At 42.2% G+C, this 23,051-nt stretch overlaps 1 protein-coding gene across 2 annotated transcripts in view; it reads right to left on the reverse strand.

The window, feature by feature from the left end:
• NT5E (5'-nucleotidase, ecto (CD73)) overlaps positions 1-23,051 on the reverse strand; it is a 45,355-nt gene that overhangs the window by 6,853 nt on the left and 15,451 nt on the right. For both annotated transcript variants that reach the window (XM_011967617.1, XM_011967616.1), the window contains exons 2-5: positions 20,413-20,635; positions 16,279-16,467; positions 2,476-2,673; positions 1,314-1,468 (exon numbers count right to left, since the gene is read on the reverse strand). In XM_011967617.1, coding sequence (XP_011823007.1) covers positions 1,314-1,468; positions 2,476-2,673; positions 16,279-16,467; positions 20,413-20,635 — 765 coding nt within the window. The remainder of the gene's footprint in view (positions 1-1,313; positions 1,469-2,475; positions 2,674-16,278; positions 16,468-20,412; positions 20,636-23,051) is intronic.

Below are 23,051 nucleotides of genomic sequence, written 5' to 3' on the forward strand. Positions count from 1 at the left end.
ACCTAAGGTCAGGAGTTCGAGACCAGCTAGCCAACATGGTGAAACCCCATCTCTACTAAAAATACAAAAATTAGCTGGGCATGGTAGTGGACACCTCTAATCCCAGCAAGTTGGGAGGCTGAAGCAGAAGAATTGCTTGAACCCGAGAGAAGGAGGTTGCAGTGAGCTGAGATCATATCACTGCACTCCAGCCTGGGCGACAGAGCAAGACTCTGTCTCAATAAATAAATAAATAAATAAATAGCAAAAGCTCTCCTTTGTTCTAGCCTCTTTAACAGAGGGATAAGCACTGCCAACAGCCTGGGTTGTTTCCCTTCAGACTTCTCTTAACATTTATATACCAGCTTCTCCGTAACTACTTCTTTGGCATTGACTGCATGATGCTGAGGAGACACCAGCAGTCTGGTCTTGGCATGAGCATGATTGTTGTCATTTACATGGCAAACATTTATTGAGTGCAGTTGTATCCTGGGCACTGGGCAATGCATGCCAAGCACTGACAGAAATGACTTCCCTGGGTCCAGGCTGTGATCCCGTGAAAGTGGTAGTCCGACATAGGAGACCTTGGCTCAGTAAGGCCCCCAGAGAGCTACCATGGCCATTCTGCCTGCAGACAAGTAGACAGGGGCTTGTTCTTCATAGGTGATCTTGCTCAGCCATGGGACTTGTTATTACCATTAAAACTGTGTGTTGTCTTTCTGTGCCTGTGAAAGAAGTTCCTGTCACACAAGGCCAGGGTTCTCTGGAGCCAATGAACTGATGAGGGAAAAACAGTCTGGCCAAGTTGGATCCAAGCAGATATGCTTTTATCTATTATGTTGATATCTCCAGGGTAGCAGAGTTTGTGCATTTGCATCATCTTACAAAAGGAAAGCAACATCCAAAATTCAGACATCTAAGAACACCTTAAAATAAAGGTTTTAGTTCTTGTAAAGCAGTATGTTGGTGGTTACCTGATCTCCTTCCAACACCTTAAGAAGGTACTGAGTATGAAGCTACAAACATCAGACCTTTGTTTAGGCACTAATGTTTTATATATTTTTCATATTTATTTAATTTTAGAGACAGAGTCTCGCTCTGTTGTCCAGGCTGGAGTGCAGTGGTGCAATTATAGCTCACTGCAGCCTTCTGGGCTCAAGCCATCCTCCCACCTAAGCCTCCTGAGTAGCTGGGACTATAGGCACATGCCACCACCCTGGCCAAAAATGTTTTGAAATCCCTCATTCTGTAGCTATCAGTCTATCCCTTCTCACATCCTTCCTTCCTCTTCCCTCTTCCTTCCTAGCATATGTCCACTCCTGCAGATGACTTACCATAGCATCACAAATCAGGTTGCCCATGTTGCATTCTCTAAAGCGGCACGATTGAGAGGAGCCATCCAGATAGACAATTGTTTTCCCCAATTCCTGGGTAGAATAATTGTCCAATTTTATTCTCCATTTGTTAATGTCTGCTTTTATGCTTGGATCTAGAAGAAAGAAAAGAAGGTAGCCTACAATTAAAGCAAATCTCACACTGGGCAAAATTCTGGAAAAGGAATGAAACATCATCTATGTTACTTGCTGTGAGAACATATTTCTTTACCATATTTGTGTGCATTTTGGTTTTGACCATGAAATTTCCTTAGAAACTTCATTTTGTTTCCTAGTAATAAGACCTGGAATGCATCTTAATTTAAGAATATGCTGAACATCTACCAACTCACCACAGCTGTATGAGCTACCCATTGGCCCACCTGGGACAGCGTTAGTGGTGGTGGTAGGAGCTCTGAAAGGCCCAGGGGCAGTTATAAAGGGCCTGCTGAGGTGCAGCTGGGCTATCGCTGTCAGCGTCGTCCTGGGCCCCTTTCCCATCTGGCTACTGAGAGGCTTGTGTTGTGACTACAGGCTCCCCTGGGTGCTATGCACCTCACCTTCCTGATGTGATCATAGTCAACAGAAAAGGGAAGGTGAGAAACAAGCACAGAAGTGTGTTCTGGATACATACGAAAATCAATGATAGAAAAATGTACTTTTATTCTGAGACGCAGACATAAAAATAAGGTACTCCCTCATTTGATAAAGAAACTGATGCCCATGAGATTGGGCAACTTGCCCAAGGCACACTGCCTCTAGTTGGGGGGCCAGGACTTGAGCTCTGCTCTGCCCAATTTGAACCCCTTTACTTCAGTTATCATTTCTCCTGTAAACACAAGCTGAGAGTGGCTTTTGCATGTCAGGATCAAGATTTTAAAAGGCAGAGGAAGCAGTGATGCATGTAATCTGATGCTGAGAAGACTTGAAGAAGCAAGTGGGGCTTTTGGCATTTGGGTGTGTTTTAAATCTATCCATGAAGAGGGCAAACTCAAGGAAGAAGATAAATTCTTCAACAGTATTATAGTCTTTTCCTGAAACATTAAAGGAAAGAATGAGAAGGACAAAAATATCCACTATCTAAATTTTAGATTGGTGGAACATTCCCCTGAACTTCACTTACCTTCAGGAATGCTGCTATTTAGAAGAATGGGATTTCCATGGGAAGAGATGACGTTTCCTCTTTCATCAAACTCGATCTTCAGATAGCCTAGGTATTTGCCAAAAGCATAGGCCTGGACTACAGGAACCTTCCGCCCATCATCAGAAGTGACTATGAATGGGTACTTCCCAGCAGGCACCTCTTTGGAAGGTGGATTGCCTGAAATAAAAGAGCCACAGCTGATCAAGTCAGCCCTTGTACATACATGGCTGGCTGTAGGCCAGCAGGCCACTGGCTGGATGACAGAGTTTTAAACTGATGATTCGCCATCTGTTGTTCTACATAGCTAGTCTTTCAGAGCCCTGTCTGGGCATTTGCCCATTTCCGAATGCCCTTTTGGTATATGAATCCTACCATTCTCAACTCAGCAAGCTCTTCCTCAGACTCGGGCATTGTGCCTGTGCTGTGGGGCACACAAAGATGAAACACTGTTAAGAGTATCCTCCAGGCTCACTGTGGCTCCATTCTCACTAGCCAGGTGGATTAGCCAAGTCGCTTTACCATACTGTACTTCAGTTTCCTTGCCTATAAAGTGGGAGAAATTCATTTGAAATGAAATCCATTTTAAACAATCCCTATTTTACAGGGCCGTTGAGAGGATTAAATATCTAAACTCCCTAGCTGGGTGCCTGGCATATTGTAGGTGCTCAATAAATATACAATAAGAGTGCATTTTTTTCCCTTATAAGGAAATAGCAATCTCTAGAAACCCCAGACATATACTTCAGAGCTTAAAATCTTTAGTAGAAGATGCAGAGATGACAAAGAGCTGTTTTTGGGATTTGCTGCTAAATTTTGCATCCCTTCAGGTGTCTTTTAGAAGAGCCACATTCACCCTGAGGGCCAACCAGCATGCACACTTCTGACCCCAGCCAGCCATCACACTGGTCAGGTTCTGCAGGCCTCTGTCTCGAAGGGGAGATGTGGGAGCTGCTCATCACCCAGAGGCTAGAAGGCCCACCACTGCCTGGAGTAGTGGAGAGTATGCAGGAGGGTGGAGAGTGTCACCATACAGGGAGCAGGCAGCCCAGCCTTTAATCACTTGGCACATTTAAGTTCCTTAACTGTGGACATGCTTCAGGAACTCTGTGGCTTACATCTTACCTCCAGGGAGACTATGGCACAGTTCAGCTGTTTCAAATTAGAGACTATGGGACGGATTCAGTTGACCACATTACTGTTTCTATCATCTCCCTCTTCATACCCATGGCTAGTCATTCCTATTAGATATTCACAGAGGGTCCAGAGAACTTCAGCAAATGTTGATTACACACAAGGACCTGTTATGAGAATCAGCCATGAGTCAGGCCCTGGGCTTAATCTCATTTAATCCTCCAAGCTTCCCATGGGACAGGTCCTCTATTATCTGCACACTGCAGACAAGAAAATTGATTGTCCTAGACAGAGTACCCAAGGTCACACAGCTGGTACGTGATGAGGGTTCGGAGGAGGCAGACTGAAAACCCAGGCTGTGAGGTATTGGAGCTTACGTTTTCTCCACTACCCACAAGCCTACCATGTATTTTTTTTTTTCTAAAGTCTGCAAGCTGGTTGTGAAAGGCCACTTACCAAATCAAATGCAAACCCAGGATTTGCATCTTTGTGTTCCAAGCTCTTTCTGGGCTTCTCTTTTCACATAAGACAAGCTGGGTAACATGTTATGAAGAACCCAATCCTGCCATGCTCCTGTGCCAAGAGCGGCCCCCCTTTCAGCTCAATAACCACAGGGCAGAAGCACTGCAAATACTAATGCTTCACAAGCAGGAAATAGTTGTTGCCAATATTAACGTCCAGTTTTCTTGCTCTCACTGGGAAAAAAAAGAATAAGGTCTTGGAACTTTACTTTTACAGAAGCACCCAACTTGAGATCCAGTGAAAGCCTTTGTTCCATCTCCATCTGTAGTGGATGTAGATGTTGTCTGTGACAGTGGCAGATAACGTGATGCATGGAAGACCAGCATGGAAGGTTAACATCCTACTCAGCCTCATTCTGCTCTGTGCTGGTCCTCCTTTGGGCAAGCCTGGTGCCTGGTCTTTACTTCAGGGGACCAGGTGGTTATGGCAGCCTCTGTCAGTTCATCCTCTGATCATAGATGCTTGGGACTGTGCAGTTCCCCAAATGTCCACAAGGTGGCGGAGAACAACCCGCCCAGGGAGAGAAGGCACTAGTTGCAGGTATCAGGAGTCTGTCAGTTTCCTGGAAACCCAAGAGCTAGGAAAGCCTGATCTTTTTTGGCCTTTATCTTTCTGCCTTTCGTAGAAATATCTGAGCTTAGAAAGAATGTAAAAGTTAGGAATCCAGTAAGCCGGTTAGATGCCTCAGCATGCACTCTGCAAATAGGAGCCAGCAATCTCAGCTCCAGAAAACATTCATTCATTTGGAAAAACCTTCATGATCCTTTTGTCATTGGCATATTAAATGGGCTTAATCAGGAACAAGGAACAAGGAAGATGCTAACCATGCAGCTGGTCTGGTTTGGCTAATCTCTGCCTCCTCCACAGCTGAGCTCTTTCTGCTCCCCTTCAACTCAGCAATCCCAGGAAACCACTGACACAGAAACCAGTCCAGGGTTTCACATTTTCTACGCCATTCCGTGCTGTTCAGCTGAAGATATTCGTGTCCAGAATATTTTTCCCACAAAGAGCTACACATCTGTCTTTAGAAACCTGACTTGTCATCTTGGTAGGAAGGAAGATGTTCACCAGAACTCTGTTCCAGTCATCTAGCCGAGAATTCATCCAGGAACCAAATCCAAAGGGGCTGTGGAGTTGTGGACTGACATCTGGAGTTTATAAAGGCTTCATTTCCCAGCATGGTGTGGGTGCTTGAAAGAGCCTCAAAGGACTCTGTCCTGGGAGCCAAGGAATGTGGTGAACCTAAGTGTGGGTCTGGACAATTGCCCTCCTGGTATCACATGGTAATAAACAGAAGGACCAGGGAGCAGCCTTTTCTTTCTCTTTCTCTCTCTCTTTTTTTTCTTTCTTCCACCTTCCCTCCCTCCCTCTTTTCCTTTTCTCCCTCCTCCCTTCCTCTTTTTTCTCTCTTCCTTTTCTTTCTTTCAACAGGGTCTCATTCTGTTGCCAGGCTAGAGTTCAGTGGTCTCCAATTCCTGGGCTCAAGCAATCCTCTCGCCTTGGCCTCCAAAAGTGTTGGGTTTATAGGCATGAGCCACCCACCTGGCCTGATGTGGTTTTCAATGGACTGAAGTATAGAATGTTGTAAGGCAGTCATGCTATGATTTTAACACAAGAACTGGTTTAAGAATTCCTGAACTGGGACCACATAAGGTGACTGGATAAAAAGGATTGGTTATTAGGTTATTTAACATGATTGCTTCTAAGGGACTTGGCTCTTTTAAATTACTTGGAAGTGCACACTCCAAACATAAATATGATCGTGCACCTCCTGGTTTTAGATATTTCAAAAACATTAACAGTTTTAACATGAATATCCTAACCTATAAGACCTACATCATGTGGCCCTTATCACACCAGCTTCATCTAGAACATTCAGCCTGCCCTTCAGCATTCTTAGCCTCTTCCCATTCCTAGATCACACCCATGTGCCCAGGAACCTTATGGGGTAAAGAGCTTCTGAAGCCAGAGGGCTACATGTGAATTAGCTACATCTTTTTACTTCTTGTTTATTCATCTGTAAAGTGGAAAAAAAGTAAAAGCACCTATCTTACAGAGTTATTGTGGGGATTAAGGAAGTTAATGCAGCAAGTGAAGCCTGACTCGACTCAAGGGAAATTCTTAATAAAGATTAACAATGATTATTGACCAAGCTAACTCCTGGACATCTTTCTGATCTTGGCCCTAATGTTAGTCCATTAGGGAAACACTCACTGATGATCCTCTAGAGTTGGCCAAGTCCTCCTTTTATATGCTCTCACAGCATCTTGTACTTTTCCTTTTATACCATGCTTTGTAATTATATATAATATGATTTATTTGCATAATTATGTATTTTTAAAAAATCAGATCAGGGTCAGTATCTCTTTCAAGACATTTAGTTCTATGAGGGCAGAGGCAGCTGTGTCTCTAGGATTTGTCTAGCATGTGGTAGGTGCTAGATAGATGTTTGTTGAATGACAACTTAAGGAGTTTAGCAATCACTTTTCTATGGATCATACATGGTTAAGATGCTTTTCCTGTGGTGGAATCATGTAGCAGCCAGTGATGCCTGAGTGCCAGCCCTCTACCCCAGGTTCCCTCAATTCAATGTCCTCAACTATGTAGCTGGGTGGCAGCTAGTGAAGAGGAACCTGAACTGGGAGTTGGGATACAGGAGAATGGGTTTTGCTACTAGCTCAGTTTCAGTCTGGTTTCTGGACTATGGGAGAGACATTTAGTCCCTGGGGCCTAATTTTATTTTCTAAATTTGTAAAACAAAAGATTTGATTAGTGGTTTAAATTAGTAGTTTTTTGTTTTTTGTTTTTAAGCTATTAGTATCTTTAACACACAAGAAATCCTTTGTGGCAAGGCAAGCCAATAAAGCAGGAAAGCTGAGTTCCTCAGGCTGCACCCTGGTAGAACTGGAACCCAGGACTAGGTTCCTGCCACCAGAGCCCCTCAGAGCACAGCACAGAGACTGCTGGCCTAGAAGTCCCCTGCACCCAGTCCCTCCAGCTCTCCAGTCAGGCCCAGCTGCTGTCTCTGCTTCTGCTAGTCTAGGAGCACCTTCAGGTGAACAGGACAGAGCGTGCTCTCTAGTCATCACAGCCCATTCAAGAGGTGTCCAGCAACCAGAGGAGCAACCACTGTCTCTTCAGTCATCTCTGTACCAAACCATGATGCACAAGCTGTCATATCAACTTTAGGGAATTTGAGGGGTCAGGTACTGTTATCTATGCCCAGACTATGTCACTCTGCACATGCTTCGATTTACTGCTCAAATTCTTTCCTCTGGCCTTTCAGTGATGACCCAGGAAGTCTAAAAGAGATTATGCATCTTCCGGTAGTATCCAGAGTGGGCACAAAGCCCTCATGAAATCCAATCCAGGCTATCTGCTCATACCCAAGCCTGACAGGCTAGGCAAAGCAGGGAACCCTGTAAGTAGGGAACAGTTCACCACACATTTCGTCACTCATTCAACAGATCTTCACAGAGCTCCAGTGAGTGCCCATTGTTTTGGATCTCCACTGCCTAGCAGGGCCAGGCCCATGGTCTGGTGCGTCATCTTTTGGAATGGGTGCTCCATGAATACAAAGTAGGGAAAGTGAGCAAATCCTTAGCTTTCTGCTAGTCTCTTCTCTTCACATGGAATCTGGCCATCTCCATGGCTCAGCATCATTCCAGATACTAGGATTCCCATTCACTTCTTACATTATAAAACAGCCTTCTATACAACAATGTTTAAAAATAAGAAAACAAAAATTATTGAAACACAGCTACCTTCTGGTTCTATCACTATGGCCTGTAAAAATGCAGTGGCCAAAAGAATGGGGTGGAGAGAGAGATTAATTTTCATTTTGGCATGCCCGTGTAGTTCCATTTACTAATGGTGTTCTTTTCAGAAGTAACAACTTTGTGTCTTGAGGTTAAAAAGGAGGTAACTGTGACCATACATTGATATAGTCCTGATATATAAGCATTTGGCCAGAGGTCTTCCTACAGTGGTTGTCAGCTGCTGTGTGAAAGGCTGTGTGTAGTTGGTGAGTGGTCTGAATGAACAGTTCCCTTGAGTCATTCCTTCCCATCATGCTGGTGTGCAATGCAGTGTGGAGTACTTCAAATAAAGCTTAGAACCTGGAGGTCATCTGGAATGGATGGCCAAAGCTCTGGTTCCAAATCATGACAGAGTACTTGGAGAGTGTCTTACAGATGAGCAGTCATGAATTCCTAGACATAAATGTTTCTTGGCCTGGGGGAAACATATACTGAGGACAAGAGAAATGAGTGAAGAATACCTACGCTGCTTGGGTTAAACCACTGAATTCCTGGTTTCTTATCTTCTAAAAGTAAGAAGATACATTTAGTCATTTGTGAATTTAGCTTAGATTCTCAAATTTAGGATATTTTTTTTTTTTTTAACAAAAATATGTATTACAGTTCAAGTTTAGGACTAGTGGCTAATTTTATAGGGTTTAGAGGGACTTTAAAAATTTGTTATAAAAGTAAAACTAGCATCACAGAATATTTGGCAAATGCAGAAGAAAAAAATTATTCATAGTCCTACCGCCTTATGACTAATATAATTTCTGTGAATTAATATGTATGAGAAGCAAGGAGGGGGAAATTGGTGTCGGAATACGTTTTAAGGAGAAACCATTTTGTTCAGTGAAATACCTGTATTAGAATTCTTCAGATAGGATATATCCTACTGGTTTCTATTTCTCTAGCTCTCTCTTTCTCTCTTTCAATACTATATATAGAGAGAGATAATACATGAGCAAAACTGGGCCCTAGAACATAGTAGGTCTAAGATAAATATGTCAGTTTTCTAATATTCTCTCTCTCTATATATATATATATAAAATATATATTTAACAGATCAAATATGTCTATTATAGACATATTTATATATTCTGTTCATATATTATCTCACTTAATCCCCACAACTCTCTAAGGTAGCCATATCACTGTCACCATTTTAAAAAAAGAAAGCTGATGCTCAGAGTGGTTGAGTAACTTGTCCAAAGTCAGACAGCTAGTGGTGGCTGAGCCTGAGAGGAAACCAGTTCTTAGAGTTTAAAGCACTTTCCAAAACCCCATGCCACTTCCAGTGAAAGTTGGAGAAATTATATCCTTTGCAGAAGACCATCAAGCAGCAAAGTTAAGGAAACGCAAACTTCAGTCCTGGTAAGAGATTCATACCTATGAGTAGGCTTAAGACTTCACAGTAGCTGGCCATCACCTTTCCTTATAATTCATCCTTGCCAAATGACCTTGGACTGCCATTTGTTCTGTAGTCATTCTTTTTAGATTTTGGTTTTGGATAGTCTCACTTCATCTTGGAAAGCAGTTTCCTGAGATAGCTAAAATGGATCAGTGTTATGTGGCTGCAAAAATTACAAACCAGAAGGTTCTGGCTTTGCTCTGTAAAGGAAGCAGGTGCTCAGGCTGGGCCATAGCCAGAAGTTTACTGAAAGGACCCAAGAGGGTGACCACCAGTACAAGTAAGTCCTTGTGCTTACCACATTCAAAAAGACCAGGAAAGCAAAGTCCTTTTTTTTTTTTTTTTTTTTTGAGACAAGATCTCTCTCTGTCACCCAGGCTGGAGTGCAGTGGCACAATCACAGCTCACTGCAGCCTCAAAATCCTGGGTTCAAGTGACGCTCCTGCCTCAGCCTCCCAAAGCACTGGAATTGCAAACACTGGGATTGCCAACATGCCCAACCACACTCAGTCACGAAATTATCTCTGAAGCTACCACCCACACCTCTGCCCCTTCGCTGATTCTCCCCCATCACTTAATAAACACAGATGTCAGCAGTTCTTATCAAATGCCCAAAGGACATGGTTCCTTGTCGATGAGTGTTTCCCTGTCTTGTGAATGCTGTAAGTAATAACATTGTTTTCTTGTTCTAAAAGGCAAGATTATCTAAACTGCAAGGATGAAAATTAATGGAGAGATGAATAATGATTGTAAACACCAACAACAGTCTTCCACCCTCTTTACTTATTCTTATTACAACAGGGATGCATCCATCCCATCAGACTATGCACCAGCCTGATGGCAGCATAAAGAAAACGCAGCAGGTGCTTGTCATCTGTCTTAGTTATAATTACACTATAGGCTCCATTTGTTTTAAGAGCAAAATTCTGTGGTCATTAAAATTATTTCTTTAGATACGTGAAAAGTTTTGAATTTTATATTCAATATGTGTGCCTAAATCCAGAAGCAATGGAAATTAGATAATTTTAAAAAACCTGATCAATCAAATAAAGAAATCTTACTTTTTAAAGAAGTTGCACTTGTTAACATCCATTTAACAGTACTGGACACCTGCCTTCCAGTGTCAGCCTCGACACAGTCAAGGGTATAATGGACACTTCCAGGCTAGCAAGGAGAGAAGCGAAGCCTGCTGGACTGAGAGGGAAAGACGAATTCAAAAGACTTGAGGTTTCATAAGGCTGAAGGTGAGCTCTAAAAAACTAAGGGAGTGAGAAAGCTTTATGGATAAGAGGCCTGTGATAAGAGAGTTGGAGAGTGGAGGCAGGGAAATATTAGGTAGAAAAGGGTGGGGTCCCTGGCAATGGCTCCACCCTCAAGCCTGGACCCATGGCCCAAAGTGAGAACTTTATATCCCCATTTTTCTGCCCGAATGTTGCCTTTTCCAAATCACCCTGGCCTGCCCTGTCCCCCATCCTGTCCTCATAAAAACCCCAGGCTTCACTGGCAGTGGAACGGCAGAGAAGGAGATAAGAGAAGAAGCAGCTTGACATTGGTGAAAAGCAGCTTGACTTCAGAGGGATGGCTTGACAGTAGGACCTTGGAGAAGAGTTCAGCTGGGGATGGCCTAATGCCAGGAGGAGACAACTTCCCACACCATACCCTTTCCAGTTCCCCATCCCACTGAGAGCCATTTTTATCATCAATAAAATTCTCCACATTCACTATCTTCAATTTGTTCTTGCAAGCTGATTCTTCCTGGATGCTGAACAAGAGTCCAGGATACAGAGGGCTGTCACACTTAACTGTTAAACACTTAAACTGTCCACAGACAGCAAAGCTAAAAGGGCACACTGTAACACACGCCCTCTGGGGCTCCAGGGGTCACAGATACTCACTTAGATGCTGCCACAGGGCTACACAGAGTTCTACTCCTGCCAGCACCCAGAAGCACTTGTCCCAGCCTCTGTACCTGCTCACCTACGTGCTCTCCCTCCCGTGAGGAGTTGAGAGCTGCAGGATGAGTAAACACACAACCCTTTCATGAGTCCCATGAAGGGGTCAAGGGAACGATCCCATTTCAGTTTTGGACATGGAGAAATTGCGGAGATAATCAAGTCTCGGCCTGTGGCCCCAGAAGTGAAGTTGCTGAAATGGAGTGGAGCTGTCAGTCACTGGGTTGAGAAGATCAAGGGACTCTGAACTTTGGGTATTGGATCAACTACCCACATGGATACTCTGCCAGGTGAAGGCAGGAGCTGGAGTGGAGAAGAAGATAGGAAATTGGGTACTAAATTCTCAGTGATGCGGGACATTGCTTGGAGGTGATTAGATGAGAGTGATAAGGGGGATAGATGGTCTGAGCCTCAAAGGAGTTAGAGGAATAAAGTTCATATCAGTAGCCTAACAACAGTATAAGGTATTCTACCAAATTTTTTTTATTTCCCCAAATCCTGAAAAGTAAGCTTTCAGGCTGTATGTATGGATGACTTTCTATATAACAGGATGTTAGAATGGGAAGGATGACAGAATTAACAATTCGAATCCCTTTACCTGGAGGCTATGGAAACTTGTGCTTATATTCACCCAAGGCCACAGCTAGCCAGATTGATTTGCAGAATCCAAAACTCAGTTAAAATATTGGGAGGCAAAGAGAGAAACAGCATCTTTGGAGTCCCTTCAAGGACAGCACAGAGAATAGAGTGCGCTGGTGTACCTGCTGCAGGTACTTTTTACTCCTTTTTTCTCTGAAGGAAGTAACATGGACTAGTTCGTGACTCTAGGATTTAACTTCTTTAGAGAAAGCATTTGCATTTTAGCTCTTATCTTTGTAGCTTTATCATTTTGTAAGCCTCCTAGAGGGAAGTTCACTTCTCTTCACTCTGATGTTAGACTGGTCAGCCAGTGCTAGGGTTACCTGTATATGCATGGTAGTTGGAAAGGAAAGAAACTGGAATAACTTTCAACATTTGGGAGGGATCCATTCATGCACTGTTTTAGTCATGCCTTATTTGAAGCTGAGTTTTAAAAAAATATGAGCAAGCTACAATACAATAAAATTAATGTAATGGGTGGTAACCAGCATTTAAAAAATCAAATAACAGAACAGAAAATATGAGGGTGCAATCCACAAGCTTTGGAAAGGTTTACTTCCATGTGTGTTTCTATATTGGATACGGTGTGTGCAGAAATGGTTCTCAGTAAGATTTAAAATTCCAAGGGATGTATTATTTTAACTGTATTTTTATTAACTAATCATATTTACCATATTCATTATTTTAATGTCATTCTAATTTCATAAAATTATTCAGCAGAGTTGTTTTCTTAAGGCCAGGAAAGTTTATTTAAACAGGCAAACATGCCTCATCCCTATTGTGTCCTGGAATTACCTTTAATGTTTTTGTTGTTGCTGTTGTTGAAACAGGGTTTCACTCCGTCATTCAGACTAGAGTTCAGTGGAGCAATCATAGCTCATTGCATCCTCAACCTCCCAGATTCAAGCAGTTCTCCCACCTCGACCTCCTGAGTAGGTGGGACTACAGGCATATACCCCCACACTTGGCTAATTTTTTAAAATTTTTTTTGTAGATATGAGGTCTCCCTATCTTGCCCAGGCTGGTCTCGAACTCCTGGGCTCAAGCAATTCTTCTGCTTCAGCCTCCCAAAATTCTGGGATTGTAGGCATGAGCTGCTGTGCCTAGCCACCTTTAATTGTTATGTTCACTCATCAAAACGATGAGTATGAAAGTGGAGATTTTCATCAGAACAAGTTTAATCTTGGTAAGCAATCATGAAATGTGAAGTAAATGACTAAGTCTTGGTTATCTCAGTTTTCTCAGAGACTGTAATTATTTACTTCAAGACTTACAGATAAGCAAACTCTAATTTTTATCCTCAAATCTTTCTTTCATCCAGTCCTTCATCATTAACTAAATTTATCTACTTAGCAAAGGCACATACAGTTGGCTGTCTCTCTGTGGGTTCTGCATCGTTGGATTCAGCCAACCATGAACAAAAAATGTTTTCTAAAAAAGGATGGTTTTATCTGTACTGAACATATACAGATATTTTTTATTGTCATTACTCCCTAAACAATACACTATAACAACTATTTTCATATCATTTTCATTGTATCAAGTATTATAAGTAACCTAGAGATGACTTAAAGTATATGCGAAGATGTGCACAGGTCATATGCAAATACTACACCATTTATGTAAGTGACTTGAGCATCCATGGATTTTGGTATCCACAGGGAGTCCTAGAATCAATCCCCCACAGATACTAAGGCATGACTGTACTGTTATGGGAACAAAGGATAGGCTACAGAAATGATGGGAATCTGGGCATGGTCACTCAATCTTTTCAGGTCTCTCAGGGCACACTCATTGATGGACACGCACCACAGGCCATGAATGATCAGTTGTTGCTGTAAGACAGCATTGATTAAGATGGAGTAAAGACAAGTCAAGGGGAACACAGGAAATGTTCACATCTGAATGAAGGGGTGAAACTCCTTTGAATGTTCATGCGTTATTTTAGTCATGTCTCATTTAAAGCTGAGGTTTTAGAAACATGGATTAGCTACAGTACAAGAAAATCAATTTAATGAGTGATAACTGGCATTAAATGAATAAAACAGTAAAACAGAAAAGTCGGGGTGCATTCCAGGTGTTTTGTGAAAGTTTTCTTTCACTTGTATGTGTGTGTACTTTTGTGCATTTGTATGTGAATGCACGCACACATATATGTTTGTGTGTTTTGGCTCCCTGTCTAAAATGTTCTTCTTACTATGGGTCAGAGTTTAAACATTTTGAAACCATTATTCTAAAGGAAGAAGGGGGAGGAGACATATCTAGCTCCCACTGTGTGTCCAAGGGTGCTGACACTGCCTCAGAGAAAAGCTAAGGTTTGGGTTTTCACAGGTCTTATCCAGTGAGCCAGCACATAAGTAAAACAAGAACAGCTAACATACTAGGCCCTGTGCTAAGGCCATTTACCTATACATTCATTACACATATTAAATCACAGTGATCCTTTATAATAGGTACTCTTGTTACCACCTTCATTCCACAGATGAGGGTAATCAGGCATTGAAAGGACCCCATCATTAGTGGTAGAGTCAGAAGGACTTCATTGAGTCTTCACCCCTACCCGGTGCTTCCCAATGACCTGCTGCAATTATTTCCTAGTCTTGACTCTCTTAGTTCATTTAACCCTCATGGAGTTGTTGAAGCTGTTTGATTGCAATGTTATTCATGCTAACGATGTCCAGTGCTAGGCGTCATCCTCATCACATTTATGGATTGTCTGCTATGTGCCTGGGGCTGTTCTCGACATCTTATGGACATCTTTTCCCATGGAACAATATTTACCATTCTTATGAGTAATGTAAGTGCCTAATCCTTTTTAGTCTTATCTGTCAAAAACAAAAAAGCCCTATTACTGGTCATAACCCATAAATTGATTTCACCACCTCTCAGTTTAACTCAATTTGAAATTATTCCTTAGCCTGTGTTTACCAAGAAGTAAAATATCTGTGAAGGAATTCAGTTAGCACACATTCATACTGGTATTTTCTTAAGTGAAGGCCAACTTTAGTTTGTGAGTTATGATTTTGATTGACATATTTTTATGAGCAAGCAACCTCCACGACACTGCATACCAGAATATAGCTGTTTATAGTTTATAAACTGCTCTCATATATTTTTACATCTCATATAATTTTCATAGTAACATGGAACTTTGAGCATGATCATCCCCTATTTTGAAGCTAAGCTAGCAGATTCAGAGAGGCTAAGTGACCTGCTCAAAGTCGTTCAAGTGAATTAGGAATGGGGACTTTTCACCCAATACTGTGTTTCTTTCCTTTTTATAATTTATGTCTTGCTTTCTAATTGCAAAAGTAACATGCATTCATTATTGGAAAATACTCCAAAGTACTAGAAAGAAAATAAAAATTACTTTCTTAGTGATAATTCCATTAAATGTTTTTGGGTATTTCCTACTTATTGTTTGGGGTACTTTGAGTTTTGCTTTTTATCAAAATAGCATGGCCTTTGACAACCCACATAAGGATGGTAGAAGCAGGAGCCTCTTCAAAGGGAGGGCTGTTCCCACACCAAAGCCTTTCTTGTGAATGCTGATAGACAGAAGAGCTGTTTATCAGCCTCTTCTTCCTTCCCTTGGGCATACTTCAAAGATCTATGCAGTGCAAGGTGGGGGAAGTGGGAAAGGTGGAACCAGATTCAAAAGTTTTGGGACATTATAAGTTTAAAGTGGAAAACTCATAAAAGAGTTATTCTAATGAAAAGTACTTAACAACAATCTGAGAGAGAAAAAGAGAGAGTGGTGGGGGTAGTCAGATAGTGGGTAGGAAGAGTGCGTGCTCTCCTGAGGACCCAGGGTCCTGTGGCTTCCAGGATACTTATATTCCTAGTCTGCAAGCAGAGTTAGGACTCACACTCAGAGTTCCAGCTTCTGCTACTTGTGCAACTTACAAATCAAATCCACCTTGAGTTATAAAGGCCCTTATTTACATTATTTTGTTTGTGCTTAAAGTTTTTTATATGACATGTTGCTTTTTGATAAGAATCTATCATAAATGACTTGGTGCTCAATAGTCTTTTTGTTTTACATATGTACGGTATATATATGTTTTATACATATTTTATGTCATATTTATTATATACATAAATATATGGAATTGACTTATCATGAAATCAATAAATTTCTTAGTAATGTTTGTGAGTAAGATTTACACATTCTCATTTAATGTATATTACATATATAATATATTATAGATCATATAATATACATTACCTATTAAATAGCAGTAAAAGGAATAACAACAGTTACAAAGGCAAAAGAGACAAAATACTTATCTGGACATCCTGGCTCATGCAATCCTTTTGAAACAATTACCTGTGTAAAGAAATGTGTTGGAGTGTCCTCCCACCACGACGTCCACACCCCTCACTTTCTGAGCGATGAGTTTATCCGTTTCAAAACCCGAATGTCCCAGTGCAATAATTTTGTTCACATTTAGAGTTTTTAACTTATCTACTTCAGGTTGTAATGCAGTGATTTCATCTTCAAACACTAAATTTGTTCCTAAGGAACAAAATAAATAAAATGGATATTTATTAACAATTTTTATTATATTACTTATTATACATATTAACATGCAAAGGTTAAACACCTTAATTTACTAAAGTTCAAAAGTTAGTAAAACCAAAACATATTTATTCATTAAATACAAAACTCCTAAGAAGTAAATAAAAATTCAAATCAATATCCTTGTTACATTCACTTGATGTTGTATTAGTTTAAGGTTATGGATATTGTTTTGCTCAAACTTGGTTGCAAACTGTGAGGAGGCTTCAGATATTGTTTTATATGTTTGTACATCTCAACTTCCACAATACCAATGCAGAAAATGCCTGAGCATGTAAGCATGATATACAAAATAGTATTAGCAACTCCAAGATGTTGGTTGGAAACTTGGAATAATCAGTGTTCAAATTTAAAACTGTCAAGAAGGTAGTCCTTGAATGCCTATTTCAATATGGCAGTTGATAAGTTTGTCTTGTTCTCTTTAATGCCAGCAGGCCAGGCACAGCGGCTCACACTTGTAATCTCAGTACTTTGGGAGGCTGAAGCAGGCAGATCACTTGATGCCAGGAGTTTGAGACCAGCCCAGGCAAAATGGCAAAACCCTGTCTCTACTAAAAATACAAAAATTAGTCAGGTGTGGAGGCACATGCCAGCTACTTGGGAGGCTGAGGCAGGAGAATGTCTTGAACCTACCAGGCGGAAGCTGCAATGAGCAGAGACCATATCACTTCACTCCAGCCTGGGCAACAAGAGTGAGACTCTGTCTCAAAAAATATATCAATAAATAAATAATGCCAGCATTGGAGCATTATTGAGCTCTGCGTTAATAATGGGGGCCTCATCTAAATGTTGCTGGCACTGGGATTGTGTACATTCTTCTCTGGGTGCTTATTACTGCGCATAGTGGTAACAAACGATAGCCTTTTGGTACCCACTGTCAAGCATGGCTCTCATTGCGCAACCCAGGTGCTCTGTGTGCAGCAAGACAACTGGTTCCTCCCACTGGCTCTGCAGCCACACTTGAGCAAGCTTTGAAGTTTTATGGCTATGACTGGCATGAAGGTGACTGCCAATACAGACATACTGCCCTGAAGTCATATCTGGTACTCTGTGACAAGGGAGTCCTCCAGTAGATCCAGACTCTCTTATGCTGATTTCTAAGAACCAGCACTAAACAAGGAGGGGAGGGTGGGAGAATGACATCTCATTAAAAACTTTCAAAATGCAGGAGTCTGCAGTCTCCAGTTTGAAAAGTACTAATCCAAAGAGTAACAAGGTTATTAGAAATGCATCCCTTGTTCCACTGTGATGTTTAGGAATGTCTGTGTGCTTCAGCAGGGGAACTCCTGAGTCCTTAAGATTAGCCAACTCCGCAAGTGCAAGTTATCATGGAAGACAATTCGTGGCTGACATCATAGCCAGGGAGGCCCCAGAATTACAGCCTAATAATTAGCAGCTCACAGATGTGTTGGACTGGCAAGGCTGCCAGTAACTCATAGGCAATCTTGACAAATCAAGAGTTGTAGTTTTGCCACCATTGTCTATCATGAGAACATCAAGGACAATCAGCCTCCTGTTGGTCGCCCCGAGAAACCCAGGGCTCCCCGTTGCCCCTCAGTGCTATGTTGCCTTCTATGTGAGCCTTTCCTTGAGCATCTCTTTGAAACAACAAGGTGCACCTTCCCCCATGCTGCACTTGTCATTCCCCTCCTGCTTAATTCTTCTCCACAGCCTTACTACCTTCTGACACACCAAACCATTTACTCATTTATTGATTCCCCTGCTAAACATGTAAGCTCCAGTGGGCAACTTTTTTTTTTTTTTTGGTCAGTGTCCCTGGTGCCTAAAACAGTGCCTGGCACATAGACAGGTGCCCAGGGGAATGACTGAATGTCAAGAGTATGCTACCATCTTTTGCTTAAGGTTTGGCTGGCAAGAAGGAAAAAAAAATTCAGAGAAATGCCTCTGAAGACAAAGGAATGTATTCTTCTATTGTATCAGAAATCTCACAGGACCAGGCATCCTCTATATACAAAGCATGGGTTATATTTCAAGACGTCACGAGAAGAGTTGTATTACAGGTATTTCATGATCTAGCTAAAATAAATTAGATTAAATGTGCTAGAAATACAAGTTATACCCCTGTGGGTGCCCAGTCCACTAGGACTGGGAGAACTGGGCTTGATTAGGGCCAAAGAACTATAGGAAGAATCCACACCAGGCTGCTGGGCCTGTGGTCTTGGAAGAAGCAGTGCTCCTGGAAACATTCTATTCCACGCCATCCCTTTCTTGCACATTGGGCCCTATAAAATGCAGCCATCTCTTCCAGAAGCTGCTGGAAACAGCATTGTCGCTTTGGATCCCCTCTCTGTTACAGCCTGGTAAAGGGCTGGCCAGAGTCCCAGCTGGGGCAGTTTGATTTCTGGAGGTGCTGTGCCTTTCCACCAAGACCCCCACCTCCTACCTCCTTATGGGTGCCTTTTAAAGAAGAGACAATGCTTTCCTCTGAATCACACCTGAACTCCTCAGCCCTACAATCAAGCCCTGACCCAAATTTCTAGCTTTTCCTAGTCAGAACCCATGCTCCAAGAAATGGAACTACCTGCTATTCTGTGACTGTGGCCCCTATACCTTCCTGCTCTCATGTATTCATCCCAGCAATGCTTCCTGAGGACTTACTATATGCCAGGCATTGTGCACAGTCCACTGGGCAATAGTGAGACAGCAGAGGTTGCTACCCTCGTGGAGCCTGCATCCCAGCATATGACCCTGACCTCACTTCTGGAATGTCCTGTGCCCCAGGGATGTTTTACACAGCTCTCAAGGGGACCAAGGAGGTCAAGTGAACCTGACCCCAGGGTGGGGTTGGGGGGTTCTTTAGCAAGTCCTCTCACTCTTCTCACTGACCACTCCAGCCCCAGGCGCTCCATTCTGCCTCCATCTCTGCCTCTCTGCCAGCTGCAGGACCCGCTCGCTGCTCTCAGCAAACACAGCTAACTTTTCTGTTGTTGTTTCCAATGGCCTGGACTTATTTTATAATAACAACAATAAATATATATTTTTGAATTGTCAATTATATGTCCTTTATTAGTTATTTCTTAATGAAAACTCATGTTTCTAGATAACCCTAGCTCCTAGTTTCCCTTTTCTTCTTCAAATATGGAAAGACATTTAATTTGGATTATTTAAAGAAAATGTCATTTTTGTGCTCATTGCCAAAGTGTTTCAAAAAGTGTTCTTATAAAAGTGCCTCAAAATAGTTTCTTGAAGGGTGTTAAGATTATATATGTGTGTGTGTGTGTGTCTTATGTGTATGTATCATATATGTATGTGTGCGTATGTCTTAAGATTCTATATATTATATGTACATGTGTGTATATATGTCTATAAATGTATATACATACACTTATATATGTACATGTATATCATAAGATCACTATATATATTTCTGGGAAAGTCAGATACAAGAATGTCATTAAAACGAGATAAATAATGAAAAGCGAGAAAGGTGAGTTAGCTAGACATGTAATAATCATCCTAGAAAAGGAGCGATAAGGTAAATTGAGGTAAAACCCCAGCTCTGGGCTCATGGCTCCACAGGAGAAGGGCAGTGAGTTTTGAGGCTCTCATTCTCGAGTAAATGAATCTGTACTGTTTAGCACTGGCTATAAATTGTCTCCTCTTTCCATTTTGAAAGCACTGAATTAGACAAAGATACTGTTTTTGTCAACAAAGAAGTTCACTGAGCAGAAGAGGACATCTCTTTAAGAAGTACCTTGGAACAACAGCATAGAATTTACCAGATTGCTTTTATCAGTATTATTCTAAGCGCACTATTTACCCAGTTGTTCCTACTTTTATCTACAGACCATAAATATAATGCCAAGCTGTGATTTAGGGCATCTGTTTTCAAGCAATGAGTGCTATAAAAGTAGAAAATACCTGGATTTGAGAGAAAAGGGGTTTCTTTGGAAGTGTATCCAACGATTCCCACAACTTCATCACCAACAGGAAGAACTTTATATGGCAAATAAAGTCCTGATATTTGAGATGCTAGTGGCCCCTTTGCTTTAATGTTTGCACTCAGAATTGGAAATTTGGCCTCTTTGAGGAGTGGCTCAATCAGTCCTTCTACACCATTATCAAATTCATGATTTCCCAGTGCCTAGGTAAAACAGAAAAGAGAAAAAGAGTTAGGTACTTTGGAATTTTCAATGAGAGAATACTTTAAAAACATTACATTAGCCCAGTATCTCCCAAAACTGACTAAGCTCTACGAGACATATTCCATGATTTTGTGTCCTCCTCACTTGGGTCAGGCCCAGGGACATTCAGATCATCATATTGGTTGAGAACTGCTACCCAGGTGTCACACCACCTAGGAAAGGTGGTTTGCCAATGTGCATACACAACACCTGGAGAGCTGGCCAGGGGTCCACTGTCCCACCATCTCAGATCGGGGGCAGGTTCCAATGTTCACATTTACTAGCCTCGGCCCAATTTTTCCATGTCGTTTTTCTTTTATAAACCCACATTTCAGACCCCATCATTTAAGCTGCTATCTGCTGGAGAGAATGATTAACATCAGCAGGACGTTAGCAAAAGGCAACCTGAAAGGTACGCTTGGCAGAGACCAAAGGCCTCCTTCCTCATTTCATCTCCTTGGTCATCATTCACCTAGGTTCCCACAATTGGTTCTTCCCAAGCACTCTTGTGGGAAGATGAAGATCCTCAATAGCTGGCAGGAGCTAGCGTCTCCATATATTCCAGTGTGGCTCTGGCTTCCTCCTCCAGTCAGCTCTGGGCACCATTTGCTCCAGTCCTAGCAGTTTCATATTTGGGGAAGAACTCCAAGGTGAAATGATTATGCAACCTTCAGCGGGTTCTGAACCTGTTTCCAGCGGAGGACTTCAGGAGGAGCAGGGATGATGACAAGCAATCCTTCTTAGCTCTCTCCCATTCCTCACTGGTTGAAGAGTGGCTGCTGGGTGCAAAACCATCCATTGTCTGTCACTGTGAAGCTCCCCATGGTGAGTCGGGGGCTGGGGTGGGGGGACTGGGGGGAATCCATGCAGTGGCCCCAATGACAAAGCATGACATGTCAGCTGGCTTCCCAGAAAACCTTCCTGTCCTTCCTCCATTGGCCTCCTGGATACACCCATCTCCTCTGGCCCCCTACCTACCTGCTTGGGCTGCCAAGGCTGGTTTGCTGACTTAGTACTTAAACCAGCAGATCTCAAACTTTCTAAATACCACATCCAGTTTCATTTCACTTTGTGGGTCGTCTAGGAACAGGCATGAAGTGCTGGCTGGTGACCCATCCATTTAAATGAGGGCCCCGTGTGCTCTCTTACAGCCTTACCCTCTACCCTCTTCCTTCCTTGCTCATTCTACACTCTGTAATGGCATATTAGCAGGGTCTTTCTTTTGTATCAGTCTCCTGACTATATGAGTGCTCCTGGGCCACTGGGCCCTGCCACCTCTCCTGCTCAGTGCTGTCCCCCTCTTTGGCACACAGGCATTCACTGAGTACCTGGGCCTCCAAGGGTTATGTATATATCCTCACGTGAATGTGCTTATGCAGAGAAAGCAGCACAATGTCTTTACATTCCTACATTCTTCTCTCCCCTATTAAATTCAGAAGTTTGAAATTTGCCTTTTCCCCCATCTCTGATGATCTACCCATTTTTACCTCCTCCTGTTATGTAATTAATTTTCCTCTTAAAAGCTGATCTGGTCTTACACCTTCTTGCAGGCTTGGGTAATTGTTATTTTTTCCTTCTATTCTCAGAATGTTATGATTTTTTCCTATGGTGAAATAAATCTCCCTTGTTACAGTACAATAACTCTCTGGCTTAACTATAAAATTATTTTGTTTTTAATGAATGTTTCCACAGTTCTTCAAGAAAGACTATCCAACTTGTTAGCCACCTTGCAGTTTAACTGCAACATTATATTCCCAGCACTCGGCAATAGCTGAAGTTATAGTTTTCCTTTATTTGTTTGATGCCTTCTCCACCTCTCCATCCTAACTTGAGCCTAATCCCCCTGAAAGTAGTGACTTTGACTGTCTTTTCATCTCTCTTGCCCCATGGGGAGAGGAGTTCCTGATTCATGATGCTCAATGTGGTGGGATGGACTGAGTAAATGATCTCATTCCTACTCATACCTTCAACTGTAAACTGAAAATCTCCAGCCCTGACTTTTCTCCTGATGTCTAGATCTGTATGTCAACTGCCATGTGTCATTTCCTCCCAATGTCTCAAATGTGCCCCAAGCTTACCAGGCTCAAAGCCCCTTCCCTGTGACTCACTGTCTTGGCCCAAGATGCTACCATATACCCAGTCAATAAAGCCAGAAACCCTGGGGCGGTGGAGTCCTGCCCTCTCCCCTCTCCTTCACCGTCACTTCCTCTGGCATCCCTCTCCCTTACCTAAATGCTCCAGTTTCCATTCACCTATTGTTGCTGCCTTAGTGTGCTTGTGGACTACCACAGCCTCCTAGTTGGGTTTCCAGCTATTCTTGTTTCTTTCGCTAAACTGTTCTTTATATTGCTGCCAGAAAAATCTTTCTCAAGCGCA

This window comes from Mandrillus leucophaeus, unplaced genomic scaffold (genome assembly GCF_000951045.1).
Source record: "Mandrillus leucophaeus isolate KB7577 unplaced genomic scaffold, Mleu.le_1.0 Scaffold804, whole genome shotgun sequence".
NCBI lineage: Eukaryota > Metazoa > Chordata > Mammalia > Primates > Cercopithecidae > Mandrillus > Mandrillus leucophaeus.